Source organism: Myotis daubentonii, chromosome 5 (genome assembly GCF_963259705.1).
Source record: "Myotis daubentonii chromosome 5, mMyoDau2.1, whole genome shotgun sequence".
Taxonomy (NCBI): Eukaryota; Metazoa; Chordata; class Mammalia; order Chiroptera; family Vespertilionidae; genus Myotis; species Myotis daubentonii.
Window position 1 is genome coordinate 80,741,165 of NC_081844.1, and position 15,054 is coordinate 80,756,218.

Here is a 15,054-nt window from a genome sequence, read left to right on the forward strand (position 1 = left end):
ATTTTAAATCTGAATAAAGGACATTTTAAATCTACCCACATTCCTAGGGCCAAGCTCACCACATTTTCTTAATAGATAATTCACTGCAACAAGAAATGCTTACTATTCTCTCTGCATCTTCTCCCTACATTCCCACAAGGGAATCAACAACATGGCCTTTCCCTGTTTTACCACTTCCCAGAGCTGTAGCCAGCCAGATAGTTTACTAACCCTATTGTCCCCCCATATGATACCGGGTTAGGGTAATTCAAAGCCTCAGAACATTAAGACAAGGGAACACTTGAGGTCTCTCTTTTTCACTTTTCAACATCTAGTGGGGGTGGAGGTGGGGGGAAGCAAACAACATTTGCAATGACTTAGAACATCAAAGTTCTTTTATTACAAAAGTCTATACAATGAAGTGCCAGACATCAATGCAATTATACGGGTAGTCATGTATATATCTATATATTGTTTATATATAGATACTCAGTTTTAACTTATACCAAAGTAAAACTATCACAAACTGCCTTATTCTACCACCTACAGCTCAACTATGACACACAATATTGTCACACAGCATAAGTGCTGCCATGCCACTTTTATCTATTCTATTCACAGCCAAACAATAACAGTGAATAACCAATATCATGAAGCAGCTGTTAATTTTAAAATGAAACCAGTCAGGCCACTGACTTATAAAAATATGGTACTCATATAGATTTAGCATTACAAAGAAGGAATATATTATTTAAAACATTTAAATAGTGCATATGGACATTTTTGCATGTGGTATATAAAATAAAACATTCATATAAAACAATATACAGTGCACATTAAATGTTCGTATATACTCCTGCCTGGAGAGTGATAGAAATTAACTAAATGCACACTGCATGATGGAGTCAAATCAAAGTGATCTTTTGGCATTCTCAATTTCATTTTTCTAGGTATACATTATGAATGACCTAGCTGCATCAAAAGAAAGGACATGCAAAGGGCAGGATTTAGTGCTGTACTCCTTAACTACATGTTCACTACCAATGAATATTCCCTCCCTGCAAAAAAGACATTGCACACACAGGTGAAATATGAAGCACTAGAAATACTACTTATTATCAAGCTACTTCATGGGCTTACTATGCAATAGTGCCAGAAGACTGAGGTTCATGCTTCCTCATCTTATTAAAGGATGTTGCAAAAGTCCATTTTTGTATGGAACAAATTGTTAATATTAACTAGTTAAGAAAACCAAGCACGAGTCATTACATGCAAAACATGGGCACAATCAAAGTAAGACACTCATCATTCCAAAAAAGCACCGGAAAAAAATGAACACTTGGATTGAGCCTGACCAGAATATGCTATTAATGACAGTTACATTGTTAACACAAATAAAGTCACTGTTCTGTGAAAATGATTAGCAGAATCATACCTCGTGAGTACTCAAAGAAAAAACCATGCAAAGCCAAAGAAAACAAGATATACTTAGAGTATATAACAAGGGGCACACCACTACATATCTTGTGACCAGCGCTTTAAACACCATGTGACTGAGCAAAAAGTGGTCCCTTTAAAAGATGTTTTCTTTATGGATTTTGCTGATTAAGAGGAAAAAAGGATGCAACCTCCTAAAGGTACGTGTAAAAATGCAGTGGTATAGCCCTTGTTAAGAACAGATTTACTTCAGGCATAATGATTCTTTTGCCAATTTCGGCCCATTTAATTGAAATCACAAATCTGAGTACCATCCGAGTTCCTACATACTGACATGGCTCTTTACTCATATTATCTGGAGGTCAGTGGGGAGAAAATATGGAGGATCTGATCCAGACAAATCACATCATCACCAGTTGATGAACAGTAGCTGAGAAAACAAATAGTAATTTAAGTCCCATAGGCAGCATGTGGTATGATTCAGTTCTGTGTTTTCACTATACGAATAAGCAAGGTCACTTTTTGGTCTAACCTCTCTTATCTTGATCCAGGAGCTGTGTGACCACTGAACTGCAAAATTTTGTTAACATACTACCTGTGAAAAAGTGTTACTTTGGGAATTAAACAGAAATGTGTTCCACAGTAAGACTTGAAATTTCAGTTGATTGTAGTTTCCAAGAAAACATAGAACATGGAGCATATGTGCACATTTATATGCTTTTCTTTCAAATTTTCAGTCATTGTGTAAGAAAAAGGCAACCAAAGAATTCAATGTGAAGATTTTCCTCTTAATTTTCTTCCGTAATGAAAAAAACAATGAAGTTGGTAGTAACAAAAAGCTTGTACTTCCAAAGTCCTTGAGGTTGAAAGGATAAAATACTAGTCTTTTCTAATAGGATGTATCTGTAGTACAAAACAATGAAGAAAACGGGATGTTTGTTAAAGGTGGAGAGAACAGTCTGTGGTTAATATGGAACATTGTGCTCCCTAGAGAGGGTCTACTTACCCTCCCCCCATCATTTCTCTAGTGGCACCACAACCAAATTACAAAATGAGATTCTGAGTGCCTGACAAAAAGTACCAGCCAAGTACACACGATGATAGTTTTAGGGAATACAACTGATTTTATGATGTTTCAAGCATTTTTATATGGATTTTGAAGAATCTTGCTTGCTGATAAGAACTTCAAGAAGCCTAAGCTTGGCTTTAATTTTCTTGTACTCCCTGTACTCCTCAAGTACTGGAACACGATCCTCTTTCTGGGCATTCCTAGGGGAGAAAATAAAACGTGTAATATTCTAGAGATCATCTGGAAAATAAAGTCCCAGAGTTATCCTAATGTGAGACAATGTTACAAAATATAAATTTAAATAAAAAATTGCTCTGTAAGGAAAAATATTATTGGATTAATCCCCCCCCCCCCCGTCCCCAAAGAACATTCCTGAAATACTTCTATTTCTGATGGATTTTTTTATATTGATACATTAAATAATACTATACTTAGCAATGATAATTGTAAATAACTAGAGGTAATCTTTTATTTTTTATAGGTAAAATTTTAATAAGACATACACTGCTAGACTCTGTCAGGTCTGTGAGTGTACATATTAAGAGCCAGAGGGCTATAATGAGTCATTTCAGACATTAACTCTGGCTTCAGTGAATTGAAATGTAAAAGCAAAACATCTTACTTATAGTAGCAAATAAGTAGTCTCCTAACTTTATATCCTATATAATAAAAGCCTAATATTCTAAGTGTCTGGTCATCTGTTCAACCAATCAAAGCGTAATATGCTAATGATATGCTAAGGCCACTCAACCACCTGCTATGACGTGCACTGACCACCAGGGAGCAGATGCTGTGACAGTAGGTTAGCTTGTTGAGTAAGATGGGCCGGACACACCCTGGAGTCCTCCCATGACCCCTCCCTGGCTGGCCAACCTCCTGCGTCCCTCCCTGGCTCTAATTGTGCACCAGTGGGGTCACTTGGCCTGGCCTGCGCCCTCTCGCATTCCTGGACCTCTTGGGGGATGTTAGAGAGCGGTTTCGGCCCAATCTCACAGGCCAGGCTGAGGGACACCACTGGTGCATGAATTTGTGTGTCTGGCCTCTAGTTATTAATGACCCAATACAATCCACTTAAATCACTAGGTAAAGCACTAGGTATAATAATTATAAGCAAAGTTTCTTCCAATAAGACAAAGAATGAAAAGGTACTTGAAAAATTCATTCTTGTACTTGAGATTTTTTAAAACTATTTTTGCTAACCTATATAGATAACTCTCAATTTATTTAAAGTAAACACATTTTAGAATTTGTAATATACCCATTGGCTGGTAAGATCACCATTACATGGTAAGACTTTTCTGAGACCTGAGATAGCCCGCATTTCTGGCTACCATTTGAATTAGAATGTATTTTTCTTACTCAAAAAAGAGTCTCACTGAGTCAACTGCACATTATGCAGTTAGATAAAGCCAACTGTCATATTGTATTATAGGAGCCACATGATTGCCACCCTGTGACAACCTTGGAAATGGGCAGCCTGGAATGAACAATGAAACCTAAGCAACAATGGTCTCAGTATAAGAATCCAAACCAATTGACGATGCCACTCATGTTATGAGACCCTTGCTAAAACATCTTGTTTCACAAACACTTCCAAAAGGGTGAGGGTGTGGTATAAAAGAACAAAAAATTGACTCTCAACCAAGCCTATCTAGGACAACATTAGAATATTTTATCAGATGTTGTTTACTTCAGCTCTGACTTTAATATATTGTTATTGATTTCAGAGAGTAAGGGAGAGGGAGAATCATTGATCAGCTGCCTCCTGCATGACCCCCACTGGGAATCAAGCCCACAACCCAGGACTGTGCCCTTGACTGCAATCGAACCCAGGACTTGCCACAGGCTGACGCTCTATCCTCTGAGCCAAACCAGCTAGGGCACCTCTGACATTTTCTTGCCATTAATGTATAAAAAATGTTTTCAGGGCTTCAATGTATAAAAAAATGTTTCTTTTATTGTCAATGCTAATACCCTTATATGCACAATTTATTTCTGATCCTCTTTATTTAACATGTGAGCACTTGTGAGTTTAAAAAGGCTCAATTTTGTGATGCTCAACAAACCTTCCATTTTGTTGATAAAATGCTTCTTCAAATTCCCGTAATGTTTTACGTAGTTTCTTTTTTTCAGCTCTGGCTTTCCAAAGTTGTTCCAGTAATTCAGGCCTAAAATTGAAATAGGAAGAAAACATTACTGAAAGGGCACTGTTGATTCATTATGTTCTCAACAGTGGTTTGAACCCTTGCTCCACCCCAGACCAACTAAATCAGAATAGTTGCCAGTAGGGCTCTGCAGCAATACTTAAAAAAAAAAAAAAAAAAAAAAATCCTGCCCTGTCTTCCCTTTTAGCACTCGCTAGCAATAACCCGCGCTCCACTTTCCCCTGCTGCCGCCCAGCTCCCGGGTCAGCCAACACCATGGGCTTTGGAGACCTGAAAAGCCCTCCGGCCTCCAGGTCCTCAACAACTACCAGGAGGACAAGAGCTAAATCAAGGGGTGTGTACCATCACAAGCAGGCGTGGCAGTATCTGAAGCAGTCTCCGGGCCACCACCTGCCAACCTGTACCATGCCCCTCATTGGTACAATCACATCAAGTCTTACGAAAAGGAGAAGGCCAGTCTGCCTGGAGTGAAGAAAGCTTTGGACAAGGATGGCCCTGCTAATGTGGAAGACACCACAGGAAGTGGGGCTACTGATAGTAAAGACAATGACAGTGACATTGATCTCTTTGGACTTGATGAGGAGGAGGAAAGCAAAGAAGCAAAGAGGCTAAGAGAAGAACACCTTGCACAGTATGAGTAAAAGAAAGCCAAAAAACCTGCACTTGTTGCCAAGTCTTCCATCTTATTAGATGTGAAACCTTGGGATGATGAGGCAGATATGGCAAAATTAGAGGAGTGTGTCAGGAGCATCCACGCAGACGGCTTGATCTGGGGCTCTTCTAAACTGGTTCCAGTGGGGTATGGAATTTAAAAACTTCAAATACAGTGTGTAGTGTAGTAATGGCGAACCTTTTGAGGTCGGCGTGTCAGCATTTTGAAAAACCCTAACTTAACTCTGGTGTCGTGTCACATATAGAAATTTTTTTGATATTTGCAACCATAGTAAAACAAAGACTTATATTTTTGATATTTTATATATTTAAATACCATTTAATAAAGATCACTGCTTTTGAGGACTATGTACAGTCCATGAACATGGCTGCTTTCAACAAGATCTAAAATCCATCCTGAATCAGTGCCCTTTAAATAAAAACTTGAAAGATTTTTTTTAAAAAAATCATCCCAGGTGATCCTAAAGTGAAGCCAGGGCTAAGAACCAAAGTCAGACACCATATCAGGTAAGAAGCTGACAGAGAACTTAACAAATAACTCTCAGCTGTTTCTGGCACTTTGTTAGAAAGCAAATATAGAATTTTAGTTTTTAAATTTTTCCACACACTAATATTTAATTTAAAAATTGTGAACTGAGTCAATGAAGGAAAAATACCATATGATCTCACTCATTCATGGATAATAGAGACCATTATAAACTTTTGAACAATAATAGATACAGAGGCAGAGCAGCCTCAAACAGATTGTCAAACTGTAGCGGGAAGGCCGGGGAGGGGTGGGGGGCAGGATGGAGGGGTGTAAGAGATCAACCAAAGGACTTGTATGCATGCATATAAGCATAACCAATGGACATAAGACACTGGGGGGTAGGGGAGGCCAGGGGATTGTCAAGGGCGGGGGGAAAAAAGGGACACATATGTAATACCCTTTGTAAGACTGTAAGCAATAAAATAAAATTTTTTAAAAAAAAATGTGAACTGGACATGTATTTGTAAATCACATTTTTTTAAAAAGGATGTATCTCTTAAGTACTGTATTAATTCCTGCCAAGTGCTCAATTATTTAACATTACATTTCTTGTCATATTAAGTTTTATTATACAAATAGGCTAAAATCACAAACTAGCCAACATACATAGATGCTGCTCGAGTACTTGACAATCGGAGATCCAGAGCCAGTTTTTCTTGATTTTCCTCCACATCAGATTCTGAGTTTTCTAATGAAGACTGTGCCTGTACAGCAGTTTGCAATGTATCAGTTAACTCAGAGGACAGACCAACACCTTCTTCTTCTTCTTCCTAAAAAGATATTCAAAAATAAAGAATCAAACAGGCATAACTTTCAACTTTTCTTCTAGAAAAGAGATCAGAGATTAATTCTTTTGATTACCTTGATTTCTTCAAAAAAATGTGCAGTTTCTCCTTCTATGATTGGCTGTAACATCTGACCCCTTCGCTTGGTGGATGGAGATCCCTGCAATAATTAACATACAAATGATTAAATTTTAATTATTAATTCAATGAGGCCTCACTTCAATAATATTAAACTTTATTTTCAAAATCCTAATCATTTATGCTATTATTTAGGAATTCCTTAGTAAAAAAAAAAACGTTCTTGCTTATATGTATTTTCTAGTTGTGTGTACATAAAAGCGATAAATTATATTTTATGTGCAAATAATTCTAGCCTTAGCCAGTTGGCTCCAGTCAAGGGCACATACCTTGGTTGCAGTCTCTTCCCCAGTCAGCGCCCTGGTCAGGGCGCCTGTGGGAGGCAACCAATCTATGTATTTCTTTCTCATCGATATTTCTCTCTGTCTTTCCCTCTCTCTTCCACTCTCTCTAAAAATCAATGGAAAAATATTCTCAGGTGAAGATTAAAACAAACAAATAAATAAATAATTCTAAAAGGGCTCATTCAGTAAATATTTTAAAAATTCTAAATAAAAGAATGACAATTTAATTGGAAAAGAATTTTCTTTTTAAGAATAGTTGTCAACCATTCTGGTCTGAGGAAGACTTCATACCTCTTTTAAAAAGTAACAGCTTTAGTCCTAGCCCGTATGTCTCAGTGCCTAGAGCACTGGCCTGCGGATTGAAGGGGCTCAGGTTTGATTCCAGTCAAGGGCATGTACCTCGGTCGCAGGCTCGATCCCCAGAGCATGCAGAAGGCAACCAATGGGTGTGTGTCTTTTATCAATGTTTCTCTCTCCCCTTCCCCCCCACTTAGACTCTCTCTAAATCAATGGAAAAAAATATTATCTTCGGGTGAGGATTAACAACAACAACAAACATTAAAAAGTAACAGCTTCAGCAGAGCCAGCGTAAACCAGGAGGTCATGGTTCCAGGTTTCAGGCTTAATCTCCAGTGGGGTGTGTGCAGGGGACAACCAATCAATGATTCTCTCTCATCATTGATGTTTCAATCTCTCCCTCTTCCTTTTTCTCTCAAATCAATATTTTTTTGTAAAAAAGTAACAGCTTCATTGAGATATGTCACATACCATAAAATTCACTTTTTTTAGTGAGTTTTAATATACTGAATTCACAACTTATACAACCATCACCACTAGAACATTTCATCACAACCCTCACCCCCCAAAATCGTATACTCATCAGCTGTTATTCAGGTGCCCTCTACCCCCAGCCCTTGGCAAAGACTAATCTTTTGTACCTATGGGCTGGCCTATTCTAGATATTTCATATAAATGGAATCATACAATATGAAAAAAAAAATCAGTAATGATTAAATTAACTTTTATATACAAAGAATATAAACTGTACAGGCTTTTTTTCCCCTTGTTCAAAGAAAGCCGACTATATCTAAATAAAAGTGCTGAGATGACCAACTTGAAAAAAAAAACCAGTCAATTCAGAATAGAATCAGGGCCACCTGGCCAGTGTGCTCAGTGGTTAGTCATCCCAATATGCCAAAGTTAAGGGTTCAATCTCTGGTCAGGGCACATACAAGAAGTAATCAATGAATGTATAAATAAATGGAACAACAAATTAATGTCTCTCTTCCCCTTCCCTCTAAGTATAAAAAAATTTTTAAATTAAAAAAGAATCAGTTTCTATGAAGGCTAAGTAAAAAGTGCTCAGAAGGCCAATGTGAACTTTCTAATGAGTAGTCAGGTGGTGAGAGCCTGAAGAAAACCCCCCATGAAAGTGGCTACCACCATAAAAATGGCCTGCAAGCCTAAGCAAACCATAAGCTCTAGTAAATTAATTCCTATGAGAGGATGCAAAATGGGCTATATGCTGTTTTCTACTTGAGCCTGAGAGAAATCTAAAGCCATACAATTTAATGGTTAATTTGGGGATAGCACTTAATTTATACATTAGTATTAGAGTTACAATTCTCTAAAATTGTACACGAATATGAATAAGCATTATTTTAACAAACTTTTTCGTTTAAAAAGATAAACTTGAAAAAAATCAGTTGATATTGTGCAAATAAAAAAACATAATCATGATGGACATCATAAAACTAATGTAATTTCAAAGACATGAATTTAAATGGAAAAAAGCTACGTAAGAGTTTGAAATATAGGTTATTTTAATTCCACAAAGTAGGTGACCCTGGCATATTGTTCCTGAGCCTCAGTTTCATCATCTGTGAAATGAGGCTATGAGGCTATCTTCTGTTACCTGTTGAAACTTATCAGGATGTAATGACAAAATCATACAGAAAAATGCTTTACAAAAATGACTACTAGTAGAGATAATAGCAGGTACTTCTTATTAATTTCCTATTCTTTTTTAAAGCAGTAACCACCTTACAATATACAATTCATGCTACCAAGTCTCTCTTTCTCCCACATACTACCATAATTTTTTTAAGAGTAGGTCTTGGCAAAATTAACTAGATAAATTTTTGCATGTTTTACTTACAAGGATAGGAGTGATGCTAGCTCTTGTCAACATCTGTTTTACAAGTCTGTATCTATCATAGAGAGGTTTAACAATGTGCCTTTCTTCTCTGGTCACCTGAAGCAAAAACAATGGAAATTATCTGGTCATAAGAAATCTAAAATGTCCAAAATATTGAGCAATCTGACTTTCCCCTCAATTTTTAGAAGTTATTTAAAATAAGTAGTCAATTTCCCAAATGAAAGAAACAATGCTCTATAATATAGCTCTGAAGATGTGGGCCACAAATGTGATCCTCTTTTTTAAGATAGACATCAACTTTATTTTTTTAAGCAAGAGAGACATTACCGGCTTTCCATGTTGACTTTCATAGTAAAGAAGACTTTTCTGGAGAGAAGTTTTCTCTTCTACCAAATGATCTTTTGTCATTTTCTAGGGGAAAAAAACAAAACACTCCCATTGGCACCATCATTACTGTCCTCACTCCCAATGTAAATAATTAGGGTGAAAAGGCAGCCCATCACCACTCTAACCGAGGCTAATAAGAATACATCTTTGCTCATGAATTTACAGGCAACATTTCTCAGTCACCTGCAAAATCTGGTCTTCTGATATTTAGGTACCAGTCTTCTTTGGTGGTTTAATTTATATTTTATCTGAATAAGTTATGAATACCAGCTTAGTGGCTTTACGTAAATTATTTAACCTCTTTTTGTTCAATATCTTAATCTAGAAAAGGGGAAACTTCACCTGTCTCATAAGGCTCTAATGAGTTAGTATATGTTGTAAAGGCATACAATAAGCACACATAAATGCCTATTAATTTATTTGTATTTACACAGTTTTATTGATATTTAACTATATACAGGTCTTATAATCTATTATTTCTCTGAAAAACAAAATCTGGAAGCAGTATAGTGGAAAGAATGTGAATAAAAACAATGTCAATTTGTGACCTTAGACCTTATAACCTCAGTATCTCTTCATCTGGAACTTTCTTTTCACTATAATCCTCTTGTCATAACTTTTAGTACTCTAAATTATACTAGAGTAGGGGAGACACCCCAAATTTATTTGCCTATAGAACCTCCCAGCTTTGTTTCAAAGGACCTTTTAACATATCAGCAAACCACTGTTCCACAGACTTCCCTTTAACACTATACCAAATAAACTCTCTACTTAATCCCAGAATAGATAATACTATCTATCCCAGTGGTTCTCAACCTTCCTAATGCCGTGACCCTTTAATACAGTTCTTCATGTTGTGGTGACCCCCAACCATAAAATTATTTTCGTTGCTACTTCATAACTGTAATTTTGCTACTGTTATGAATCAGAATGTAAATATCTGATATGCAGGATGTATTTTCATTGTTACAAATTGAACATAATTAAAGCATAGTGATTAATCACAAAAACAATATTAATTATATATGTGTTTTCCGATGGTCTTAGGCGACCCCTGTGAAAGGGTATTTCGACCCCCAAAGGGTTGCGACCCACAGGTTGAGAACCGCTGATCTATCCTGTTTCTCACCAGAGTGAAATTAGAGGTTAAAAAAAAAAAATCACTGGATATCTTCCTCTAACAAATGTCACTTTAGGTTATATACATTTAGTAGAGGCCAGCTGGGTATAGACCAGCGGTTCTCAACCTGTGGGTTGCGACCCCTTTGGCGGCCGAACGACCCTTTCACAGGGGTCGCCTAAGACCATCCTGCATATCAGATATTTACATTACGATTCATAACAGTAGCAACATTACAGTTATGAAATAGCAACGAAAATAATTTTACGGTTGGGTCACAACATGAGGAACTGTAGTTAAAGGGCCAGAAGGTTGAGAACCACTGGTATAGACTCTATAATAATATGAACAATGTAATTTCAACCTCAAGCCTGATTCTTAAACCTAGGATAATGAATGTGAAAAGCTAATCCAATCAAAATAACTTAAAGGGAGGAGGTTGGTCTAACACAAGATCAAAAAACAAAAGGTGGAGAAAAGGAGCAATCAGAATTTCTAACCCAGCTCTGTTCAAAGGAGAGCAACTCCAATACTTAGATAATGAGAGAGGTATAACTCTTTTGTTGAGAGAGCATGGACAAAATTTCACTTGGGACCATCTATCTACGTCTGTACTCTCCCAGCAATTCTCATGATAAATGATTTGGGTTGCCAAGTGCTTTGACCAGGACTGCCTGAGGCATTGGCTTAGTGAGTAATGGTTCGTTTCAAGAAAGTCATTCACTTGATCCTTATAATAACCATATTGTGTTAGTATTTTTTTTTTAAATATATTTTATTTTTTACAGAGAGGAAGGGAGAGAGACAGAGAGCCAGAAACATCGATGGGAGAGAAACATCGATCAGCTGCCTCCTGCACATCTCCCACTGGGGACGTGCCCGCAACCCAGGTACATGCCCTCGACCGGAATCGAACCTGGGACCCTTCAGTCCGCAGGCCGATGCTCTATCCACTGAGCCAAACCGGTTTCGGCCATATTGTGTTAGTATTTTAATGGGCATCATCATATCCATGTAAGTCATAGAGCTATCTAAGACCCCTGCACATACTATAATGAGTCAGGGCCAAGCATAAAAATTCAATACATATAACTGTTAAGATACAATGCCAGAATTCAAACTCACATTGTTGCATGCTCTTTATTCATCTTACCAACTGCCTCCCATGTAAACGCACAGATCCCTAAATGACCGGGCACTCTTGGTATGCTGATAAACACATGTATCTATATCTGCAAGCTTGGGAAGCAGACTCTGGCCAGTTATACTACCTAGACATTTCTATGCCACTGTGGTAATTACTTTATTTTAGGGACTCTAAGCTAGTCTGGGCAAAACCATAGCTCAAAATTACTTTGATATCTTCTGGAAGACACCTCTCAACACGTTTTTCCTTCAGTCTTTTCAGAATAAGTTCCAGTGTTGCTTCCTTAGATGGCTTCTTCTCCTTATGAATGACCCTGGATTCATCTTCATTCTCTTCATCCTCATGGTCTAGAGAAGAGCCAAAGCTTTTTGGAAGAGTGTTACTACGTGGACGTGTCTGAGGTAACAATTCTCCATCAGAGCTTCTGTGTTTTGCGTCTACATTTCAGAACCAAGAAGATAAATCAGTGACTTTAACTAAAATGCAACTAAGTCAAAAGAGTAAGCAGCAAACAAGATATAAAAGAGGAAAATATACATTAACAGCACTCAGGCTCAGATATTTCAAGATTACATGAAATGTTTAAATTATATATAGCAACCAATATTCATAGACATTGTAAGATGCTCTTACTATAATGTAAGATGCTCTGATAAGCATTGGAAAAACAGACATGTCCCTATTTTCATGTAGTATATAATTCGGGAAGTAAAAACAAAAACCTAGTAATCAAATTCATAAACCAAGTAATTTCAGAGTGCTAAGTGCTATAAAGAAGGCAAGACAGGATGGTTTCACAGTGCTGAAAGGAACAGAGCAGTGATTGTGGAAGAGCAGCTACATTGGATGGGATTGACAATTAAAGCCTTCCTGAAATAGTGACATCCTCGTTGAACATGGAATAAGAAGATAAACTAGTATAAAAGATTTAGGGGAAGGACATTCCTCCCCAATTGAGGCAATAGCCAACAGTGCATAGGCCCTAAAATGTGCCATGTGTAAGGAACAGAAAATGAGAAAAGAAAGTGACAAAATGAGCTAAGGGCAGAGTATGCAAGGCTTTGAAATCCATGGCAAAAAATCTGGACTTTATTCTAAGTGGGAAAGGAAGCCTAATGAAGGGCTTTAGACAAGATTAGTAACAGTTCTTGAAAAGATCATTCTGGCTGCTACAAAGAGAATGGACTGTAGGACAAGAGTGGAAAAAAATTTAAAAATTACTTAGAAACCAATTTTCCTTGTTTAATGTCAATATGGTTGAAAATTGGCATTAAACAAGGAAATGCTTAACAGAGTTGTAGGAAACAATTCTAAAAAAGATATTAGAACGACAAAAATGTAAACTCAATGACAATAGGAACACTATCTTGTTCACTGCTATAACCTCATGTCTTCAAGTACAACTACTTTATACCTAAAGATACTAAAAATTTGGTCGAATTCAAATGAATACACTAAAACATGATAGTCCAGATTATAAACCCCTACTGGGTACAGATAAATTTTTTAATATTAACAATTATTTTAAAACATGCTCACTACCCTGGCCAGGTAGCTCAGTTGGTTAAAGCATCATCCCAACAAGTCAAGGTTGTGGGTCCGATCCCAGATCAGGGCACATACAAGAAACAACCAATCAATGCATAAACAAGTGGAACAACAAATCAATGTCTCTGTCTCTCTCTCTCCCCACTTCTTCTCCCCTCTCTAAAATGAATAAATGAAAAAAAAATTTTAAAAACATTCTCACTAACCATACAAAGTAATTATATCTTAGCAAGTGCTGTTCTGGATTAACAGTAACACAACACCTAGTTTTGGATTCAAGAAGGCTTATTATTTAGTTTTTGTAGTAAAAACAGTTTATTCTGATTAGATATTCTTAGTCTAAGATGAAGTACCAAACACCGAAACTGCTTAATATTTGAGATATATTTCAGATAAACTTTATAATATCACCTATGAATATACAATCAAGGGCACCTTTCCAAAGAACACTACTAATCAAAACACAGGAAGACATTTGGAAGAACTGTAATAGTGCCACAACTGACCATAACTAATAAGAAAACTTCTACTTTGGTGAACAGTTGCCGGGAGCCGGTCCATCCTTGCTGTTTCAAGGGACCTGGCATATATGGCATACTGTTCTTAATATGTTTGCTCACCTTCTTGGCACTATGTGTTTTAACCAAGGTCTCTGAGAAAGGTTGTTTTCCCCAGGTAGGGATTTTCCCCTGAAGTTAGGGAGGGAATAAAACCCCTCAACTAAGTGCCAGGCGGGTAATTAATCCCTTTAACTACAAACAATCATGCTTAAACTACATAATCTTTTCTCCCTGGAATGGAGATAAGAAACGCCCTAACCTTTGTAATAGAGATTGATAGGATTGAATCAACTGGTATAAATACAGTTGTAACAAGACAGAAAGAGACAGAACTCAGAACACAGAACTGAGAACACAGGGCTTGGAAGACAGGACCAAGAGAGACAGAGCCTAGGCACAGAACCTACACAGAACATTCTCTAGAGACAGAAGAACTTCGCTGGCGAGAGCATGCCGGAGGATCCTGGAGAGGGACTGGCCTCGGAGCCTAGAGACAGAGCCTAGCGGGAGAACATGGCAAGGGATCCTGGACTGAACCTGACTACAGAGATTGGCAGAAGAACCTGACTGAAACCTGGACACTGAACCTGACTGGAGAGCCTGGACAGAACCTGGCTGGAGAACCTAGTGAGGGAACATGGCTACAGAACCTCGCTGGAGATCCGAAGCAGAACCTCTCTGGAGATCCGGGCTAGAGATCCTGGCTAGGCTGCTGATCAACTGAACCCTATCTCCGTGTCATTCCTTCTTCGCCGACTCCGTCCACGCCTTTGGGGACCCCTGGACCCGCTGGGCTTGGACCCCGGCAAACAGTGTCCAAGATTTAAAATTATCAAAATTATAACTATAATCCCCATACACATTATAAAGAATATTTTAAAAATGAAAATATATTACAAAAGTGGCACATTTTATACCTTTAATTTGCTTCCGCAGTTTGGTAAGCTCTGTCATCCATTTTAATACCTTTGGGTTAGCTGCAATATCACTGTAAGAAGGCTGGAAAATAAAGAAACAGAATCACTGACACTTTTGTGGTAAAAAATAGTTACATTAATTTATGCCTAAGTAATATT

General features: G+C 37.5%; 1 protein-coding gene across 13 annotated transcripts in view; it reads right to left on the bottom strand.

Moving 5' to 3' along the window:
- Window positions 1-356: 356 nt before the first annotated feature.
- The window catches only part of FAM13B (family with sequence similarity 13 member B), a 67,881-nt gene continuing 53,183 nt past the window's right edge, over window positions 357-15,054 (bottom strand). For 9 of the 13 annotated variants that reach the window (XM_059698475.1, XM_059698474.1, XM_059698472.1 and 6 more), the window contains 8 exons: window positions 14,896-14,977; window positions 12,078-12,307; window positions 9,544-9,627; window positions 9,217-9,312; window positions 6,713-6,796; window positions 6,458-6,621; window positions 4,552-4,653; window positions 357-2,685 (listed from right to left, as the gene is read on the bottom strand). In XM_059698475.1, the coding sequence (XP_059554458.1) occupies window positions 2,562-2,685; window positions 4,552-4,653; window positions 6,458-6,621; window positions 6,713-6,796; window positions 9,217-9,312; window positions 9,544-9,627; window positions 12,078-12,307; window positions 14,896-14,977 (966 nt within the window). In that variant the 3' untranslated portion in view covers window positions 357-2,561. The remainder of the gene's footprint in view (window positions 2,686-4,551; window positions 4,654-6,457; window positions 6,622-6,712; window positions 6,797-9,216; window positions 9,313-9,543; window positions 9,628-12,077; window positions 12,308-14,895; window positions 14,978-15,054) is intronic. The other 4 variants (XM_059698473.1, XM_059698471.1, XM_059698468.1 and 1 more) reach the window with 1 other exon arrangement.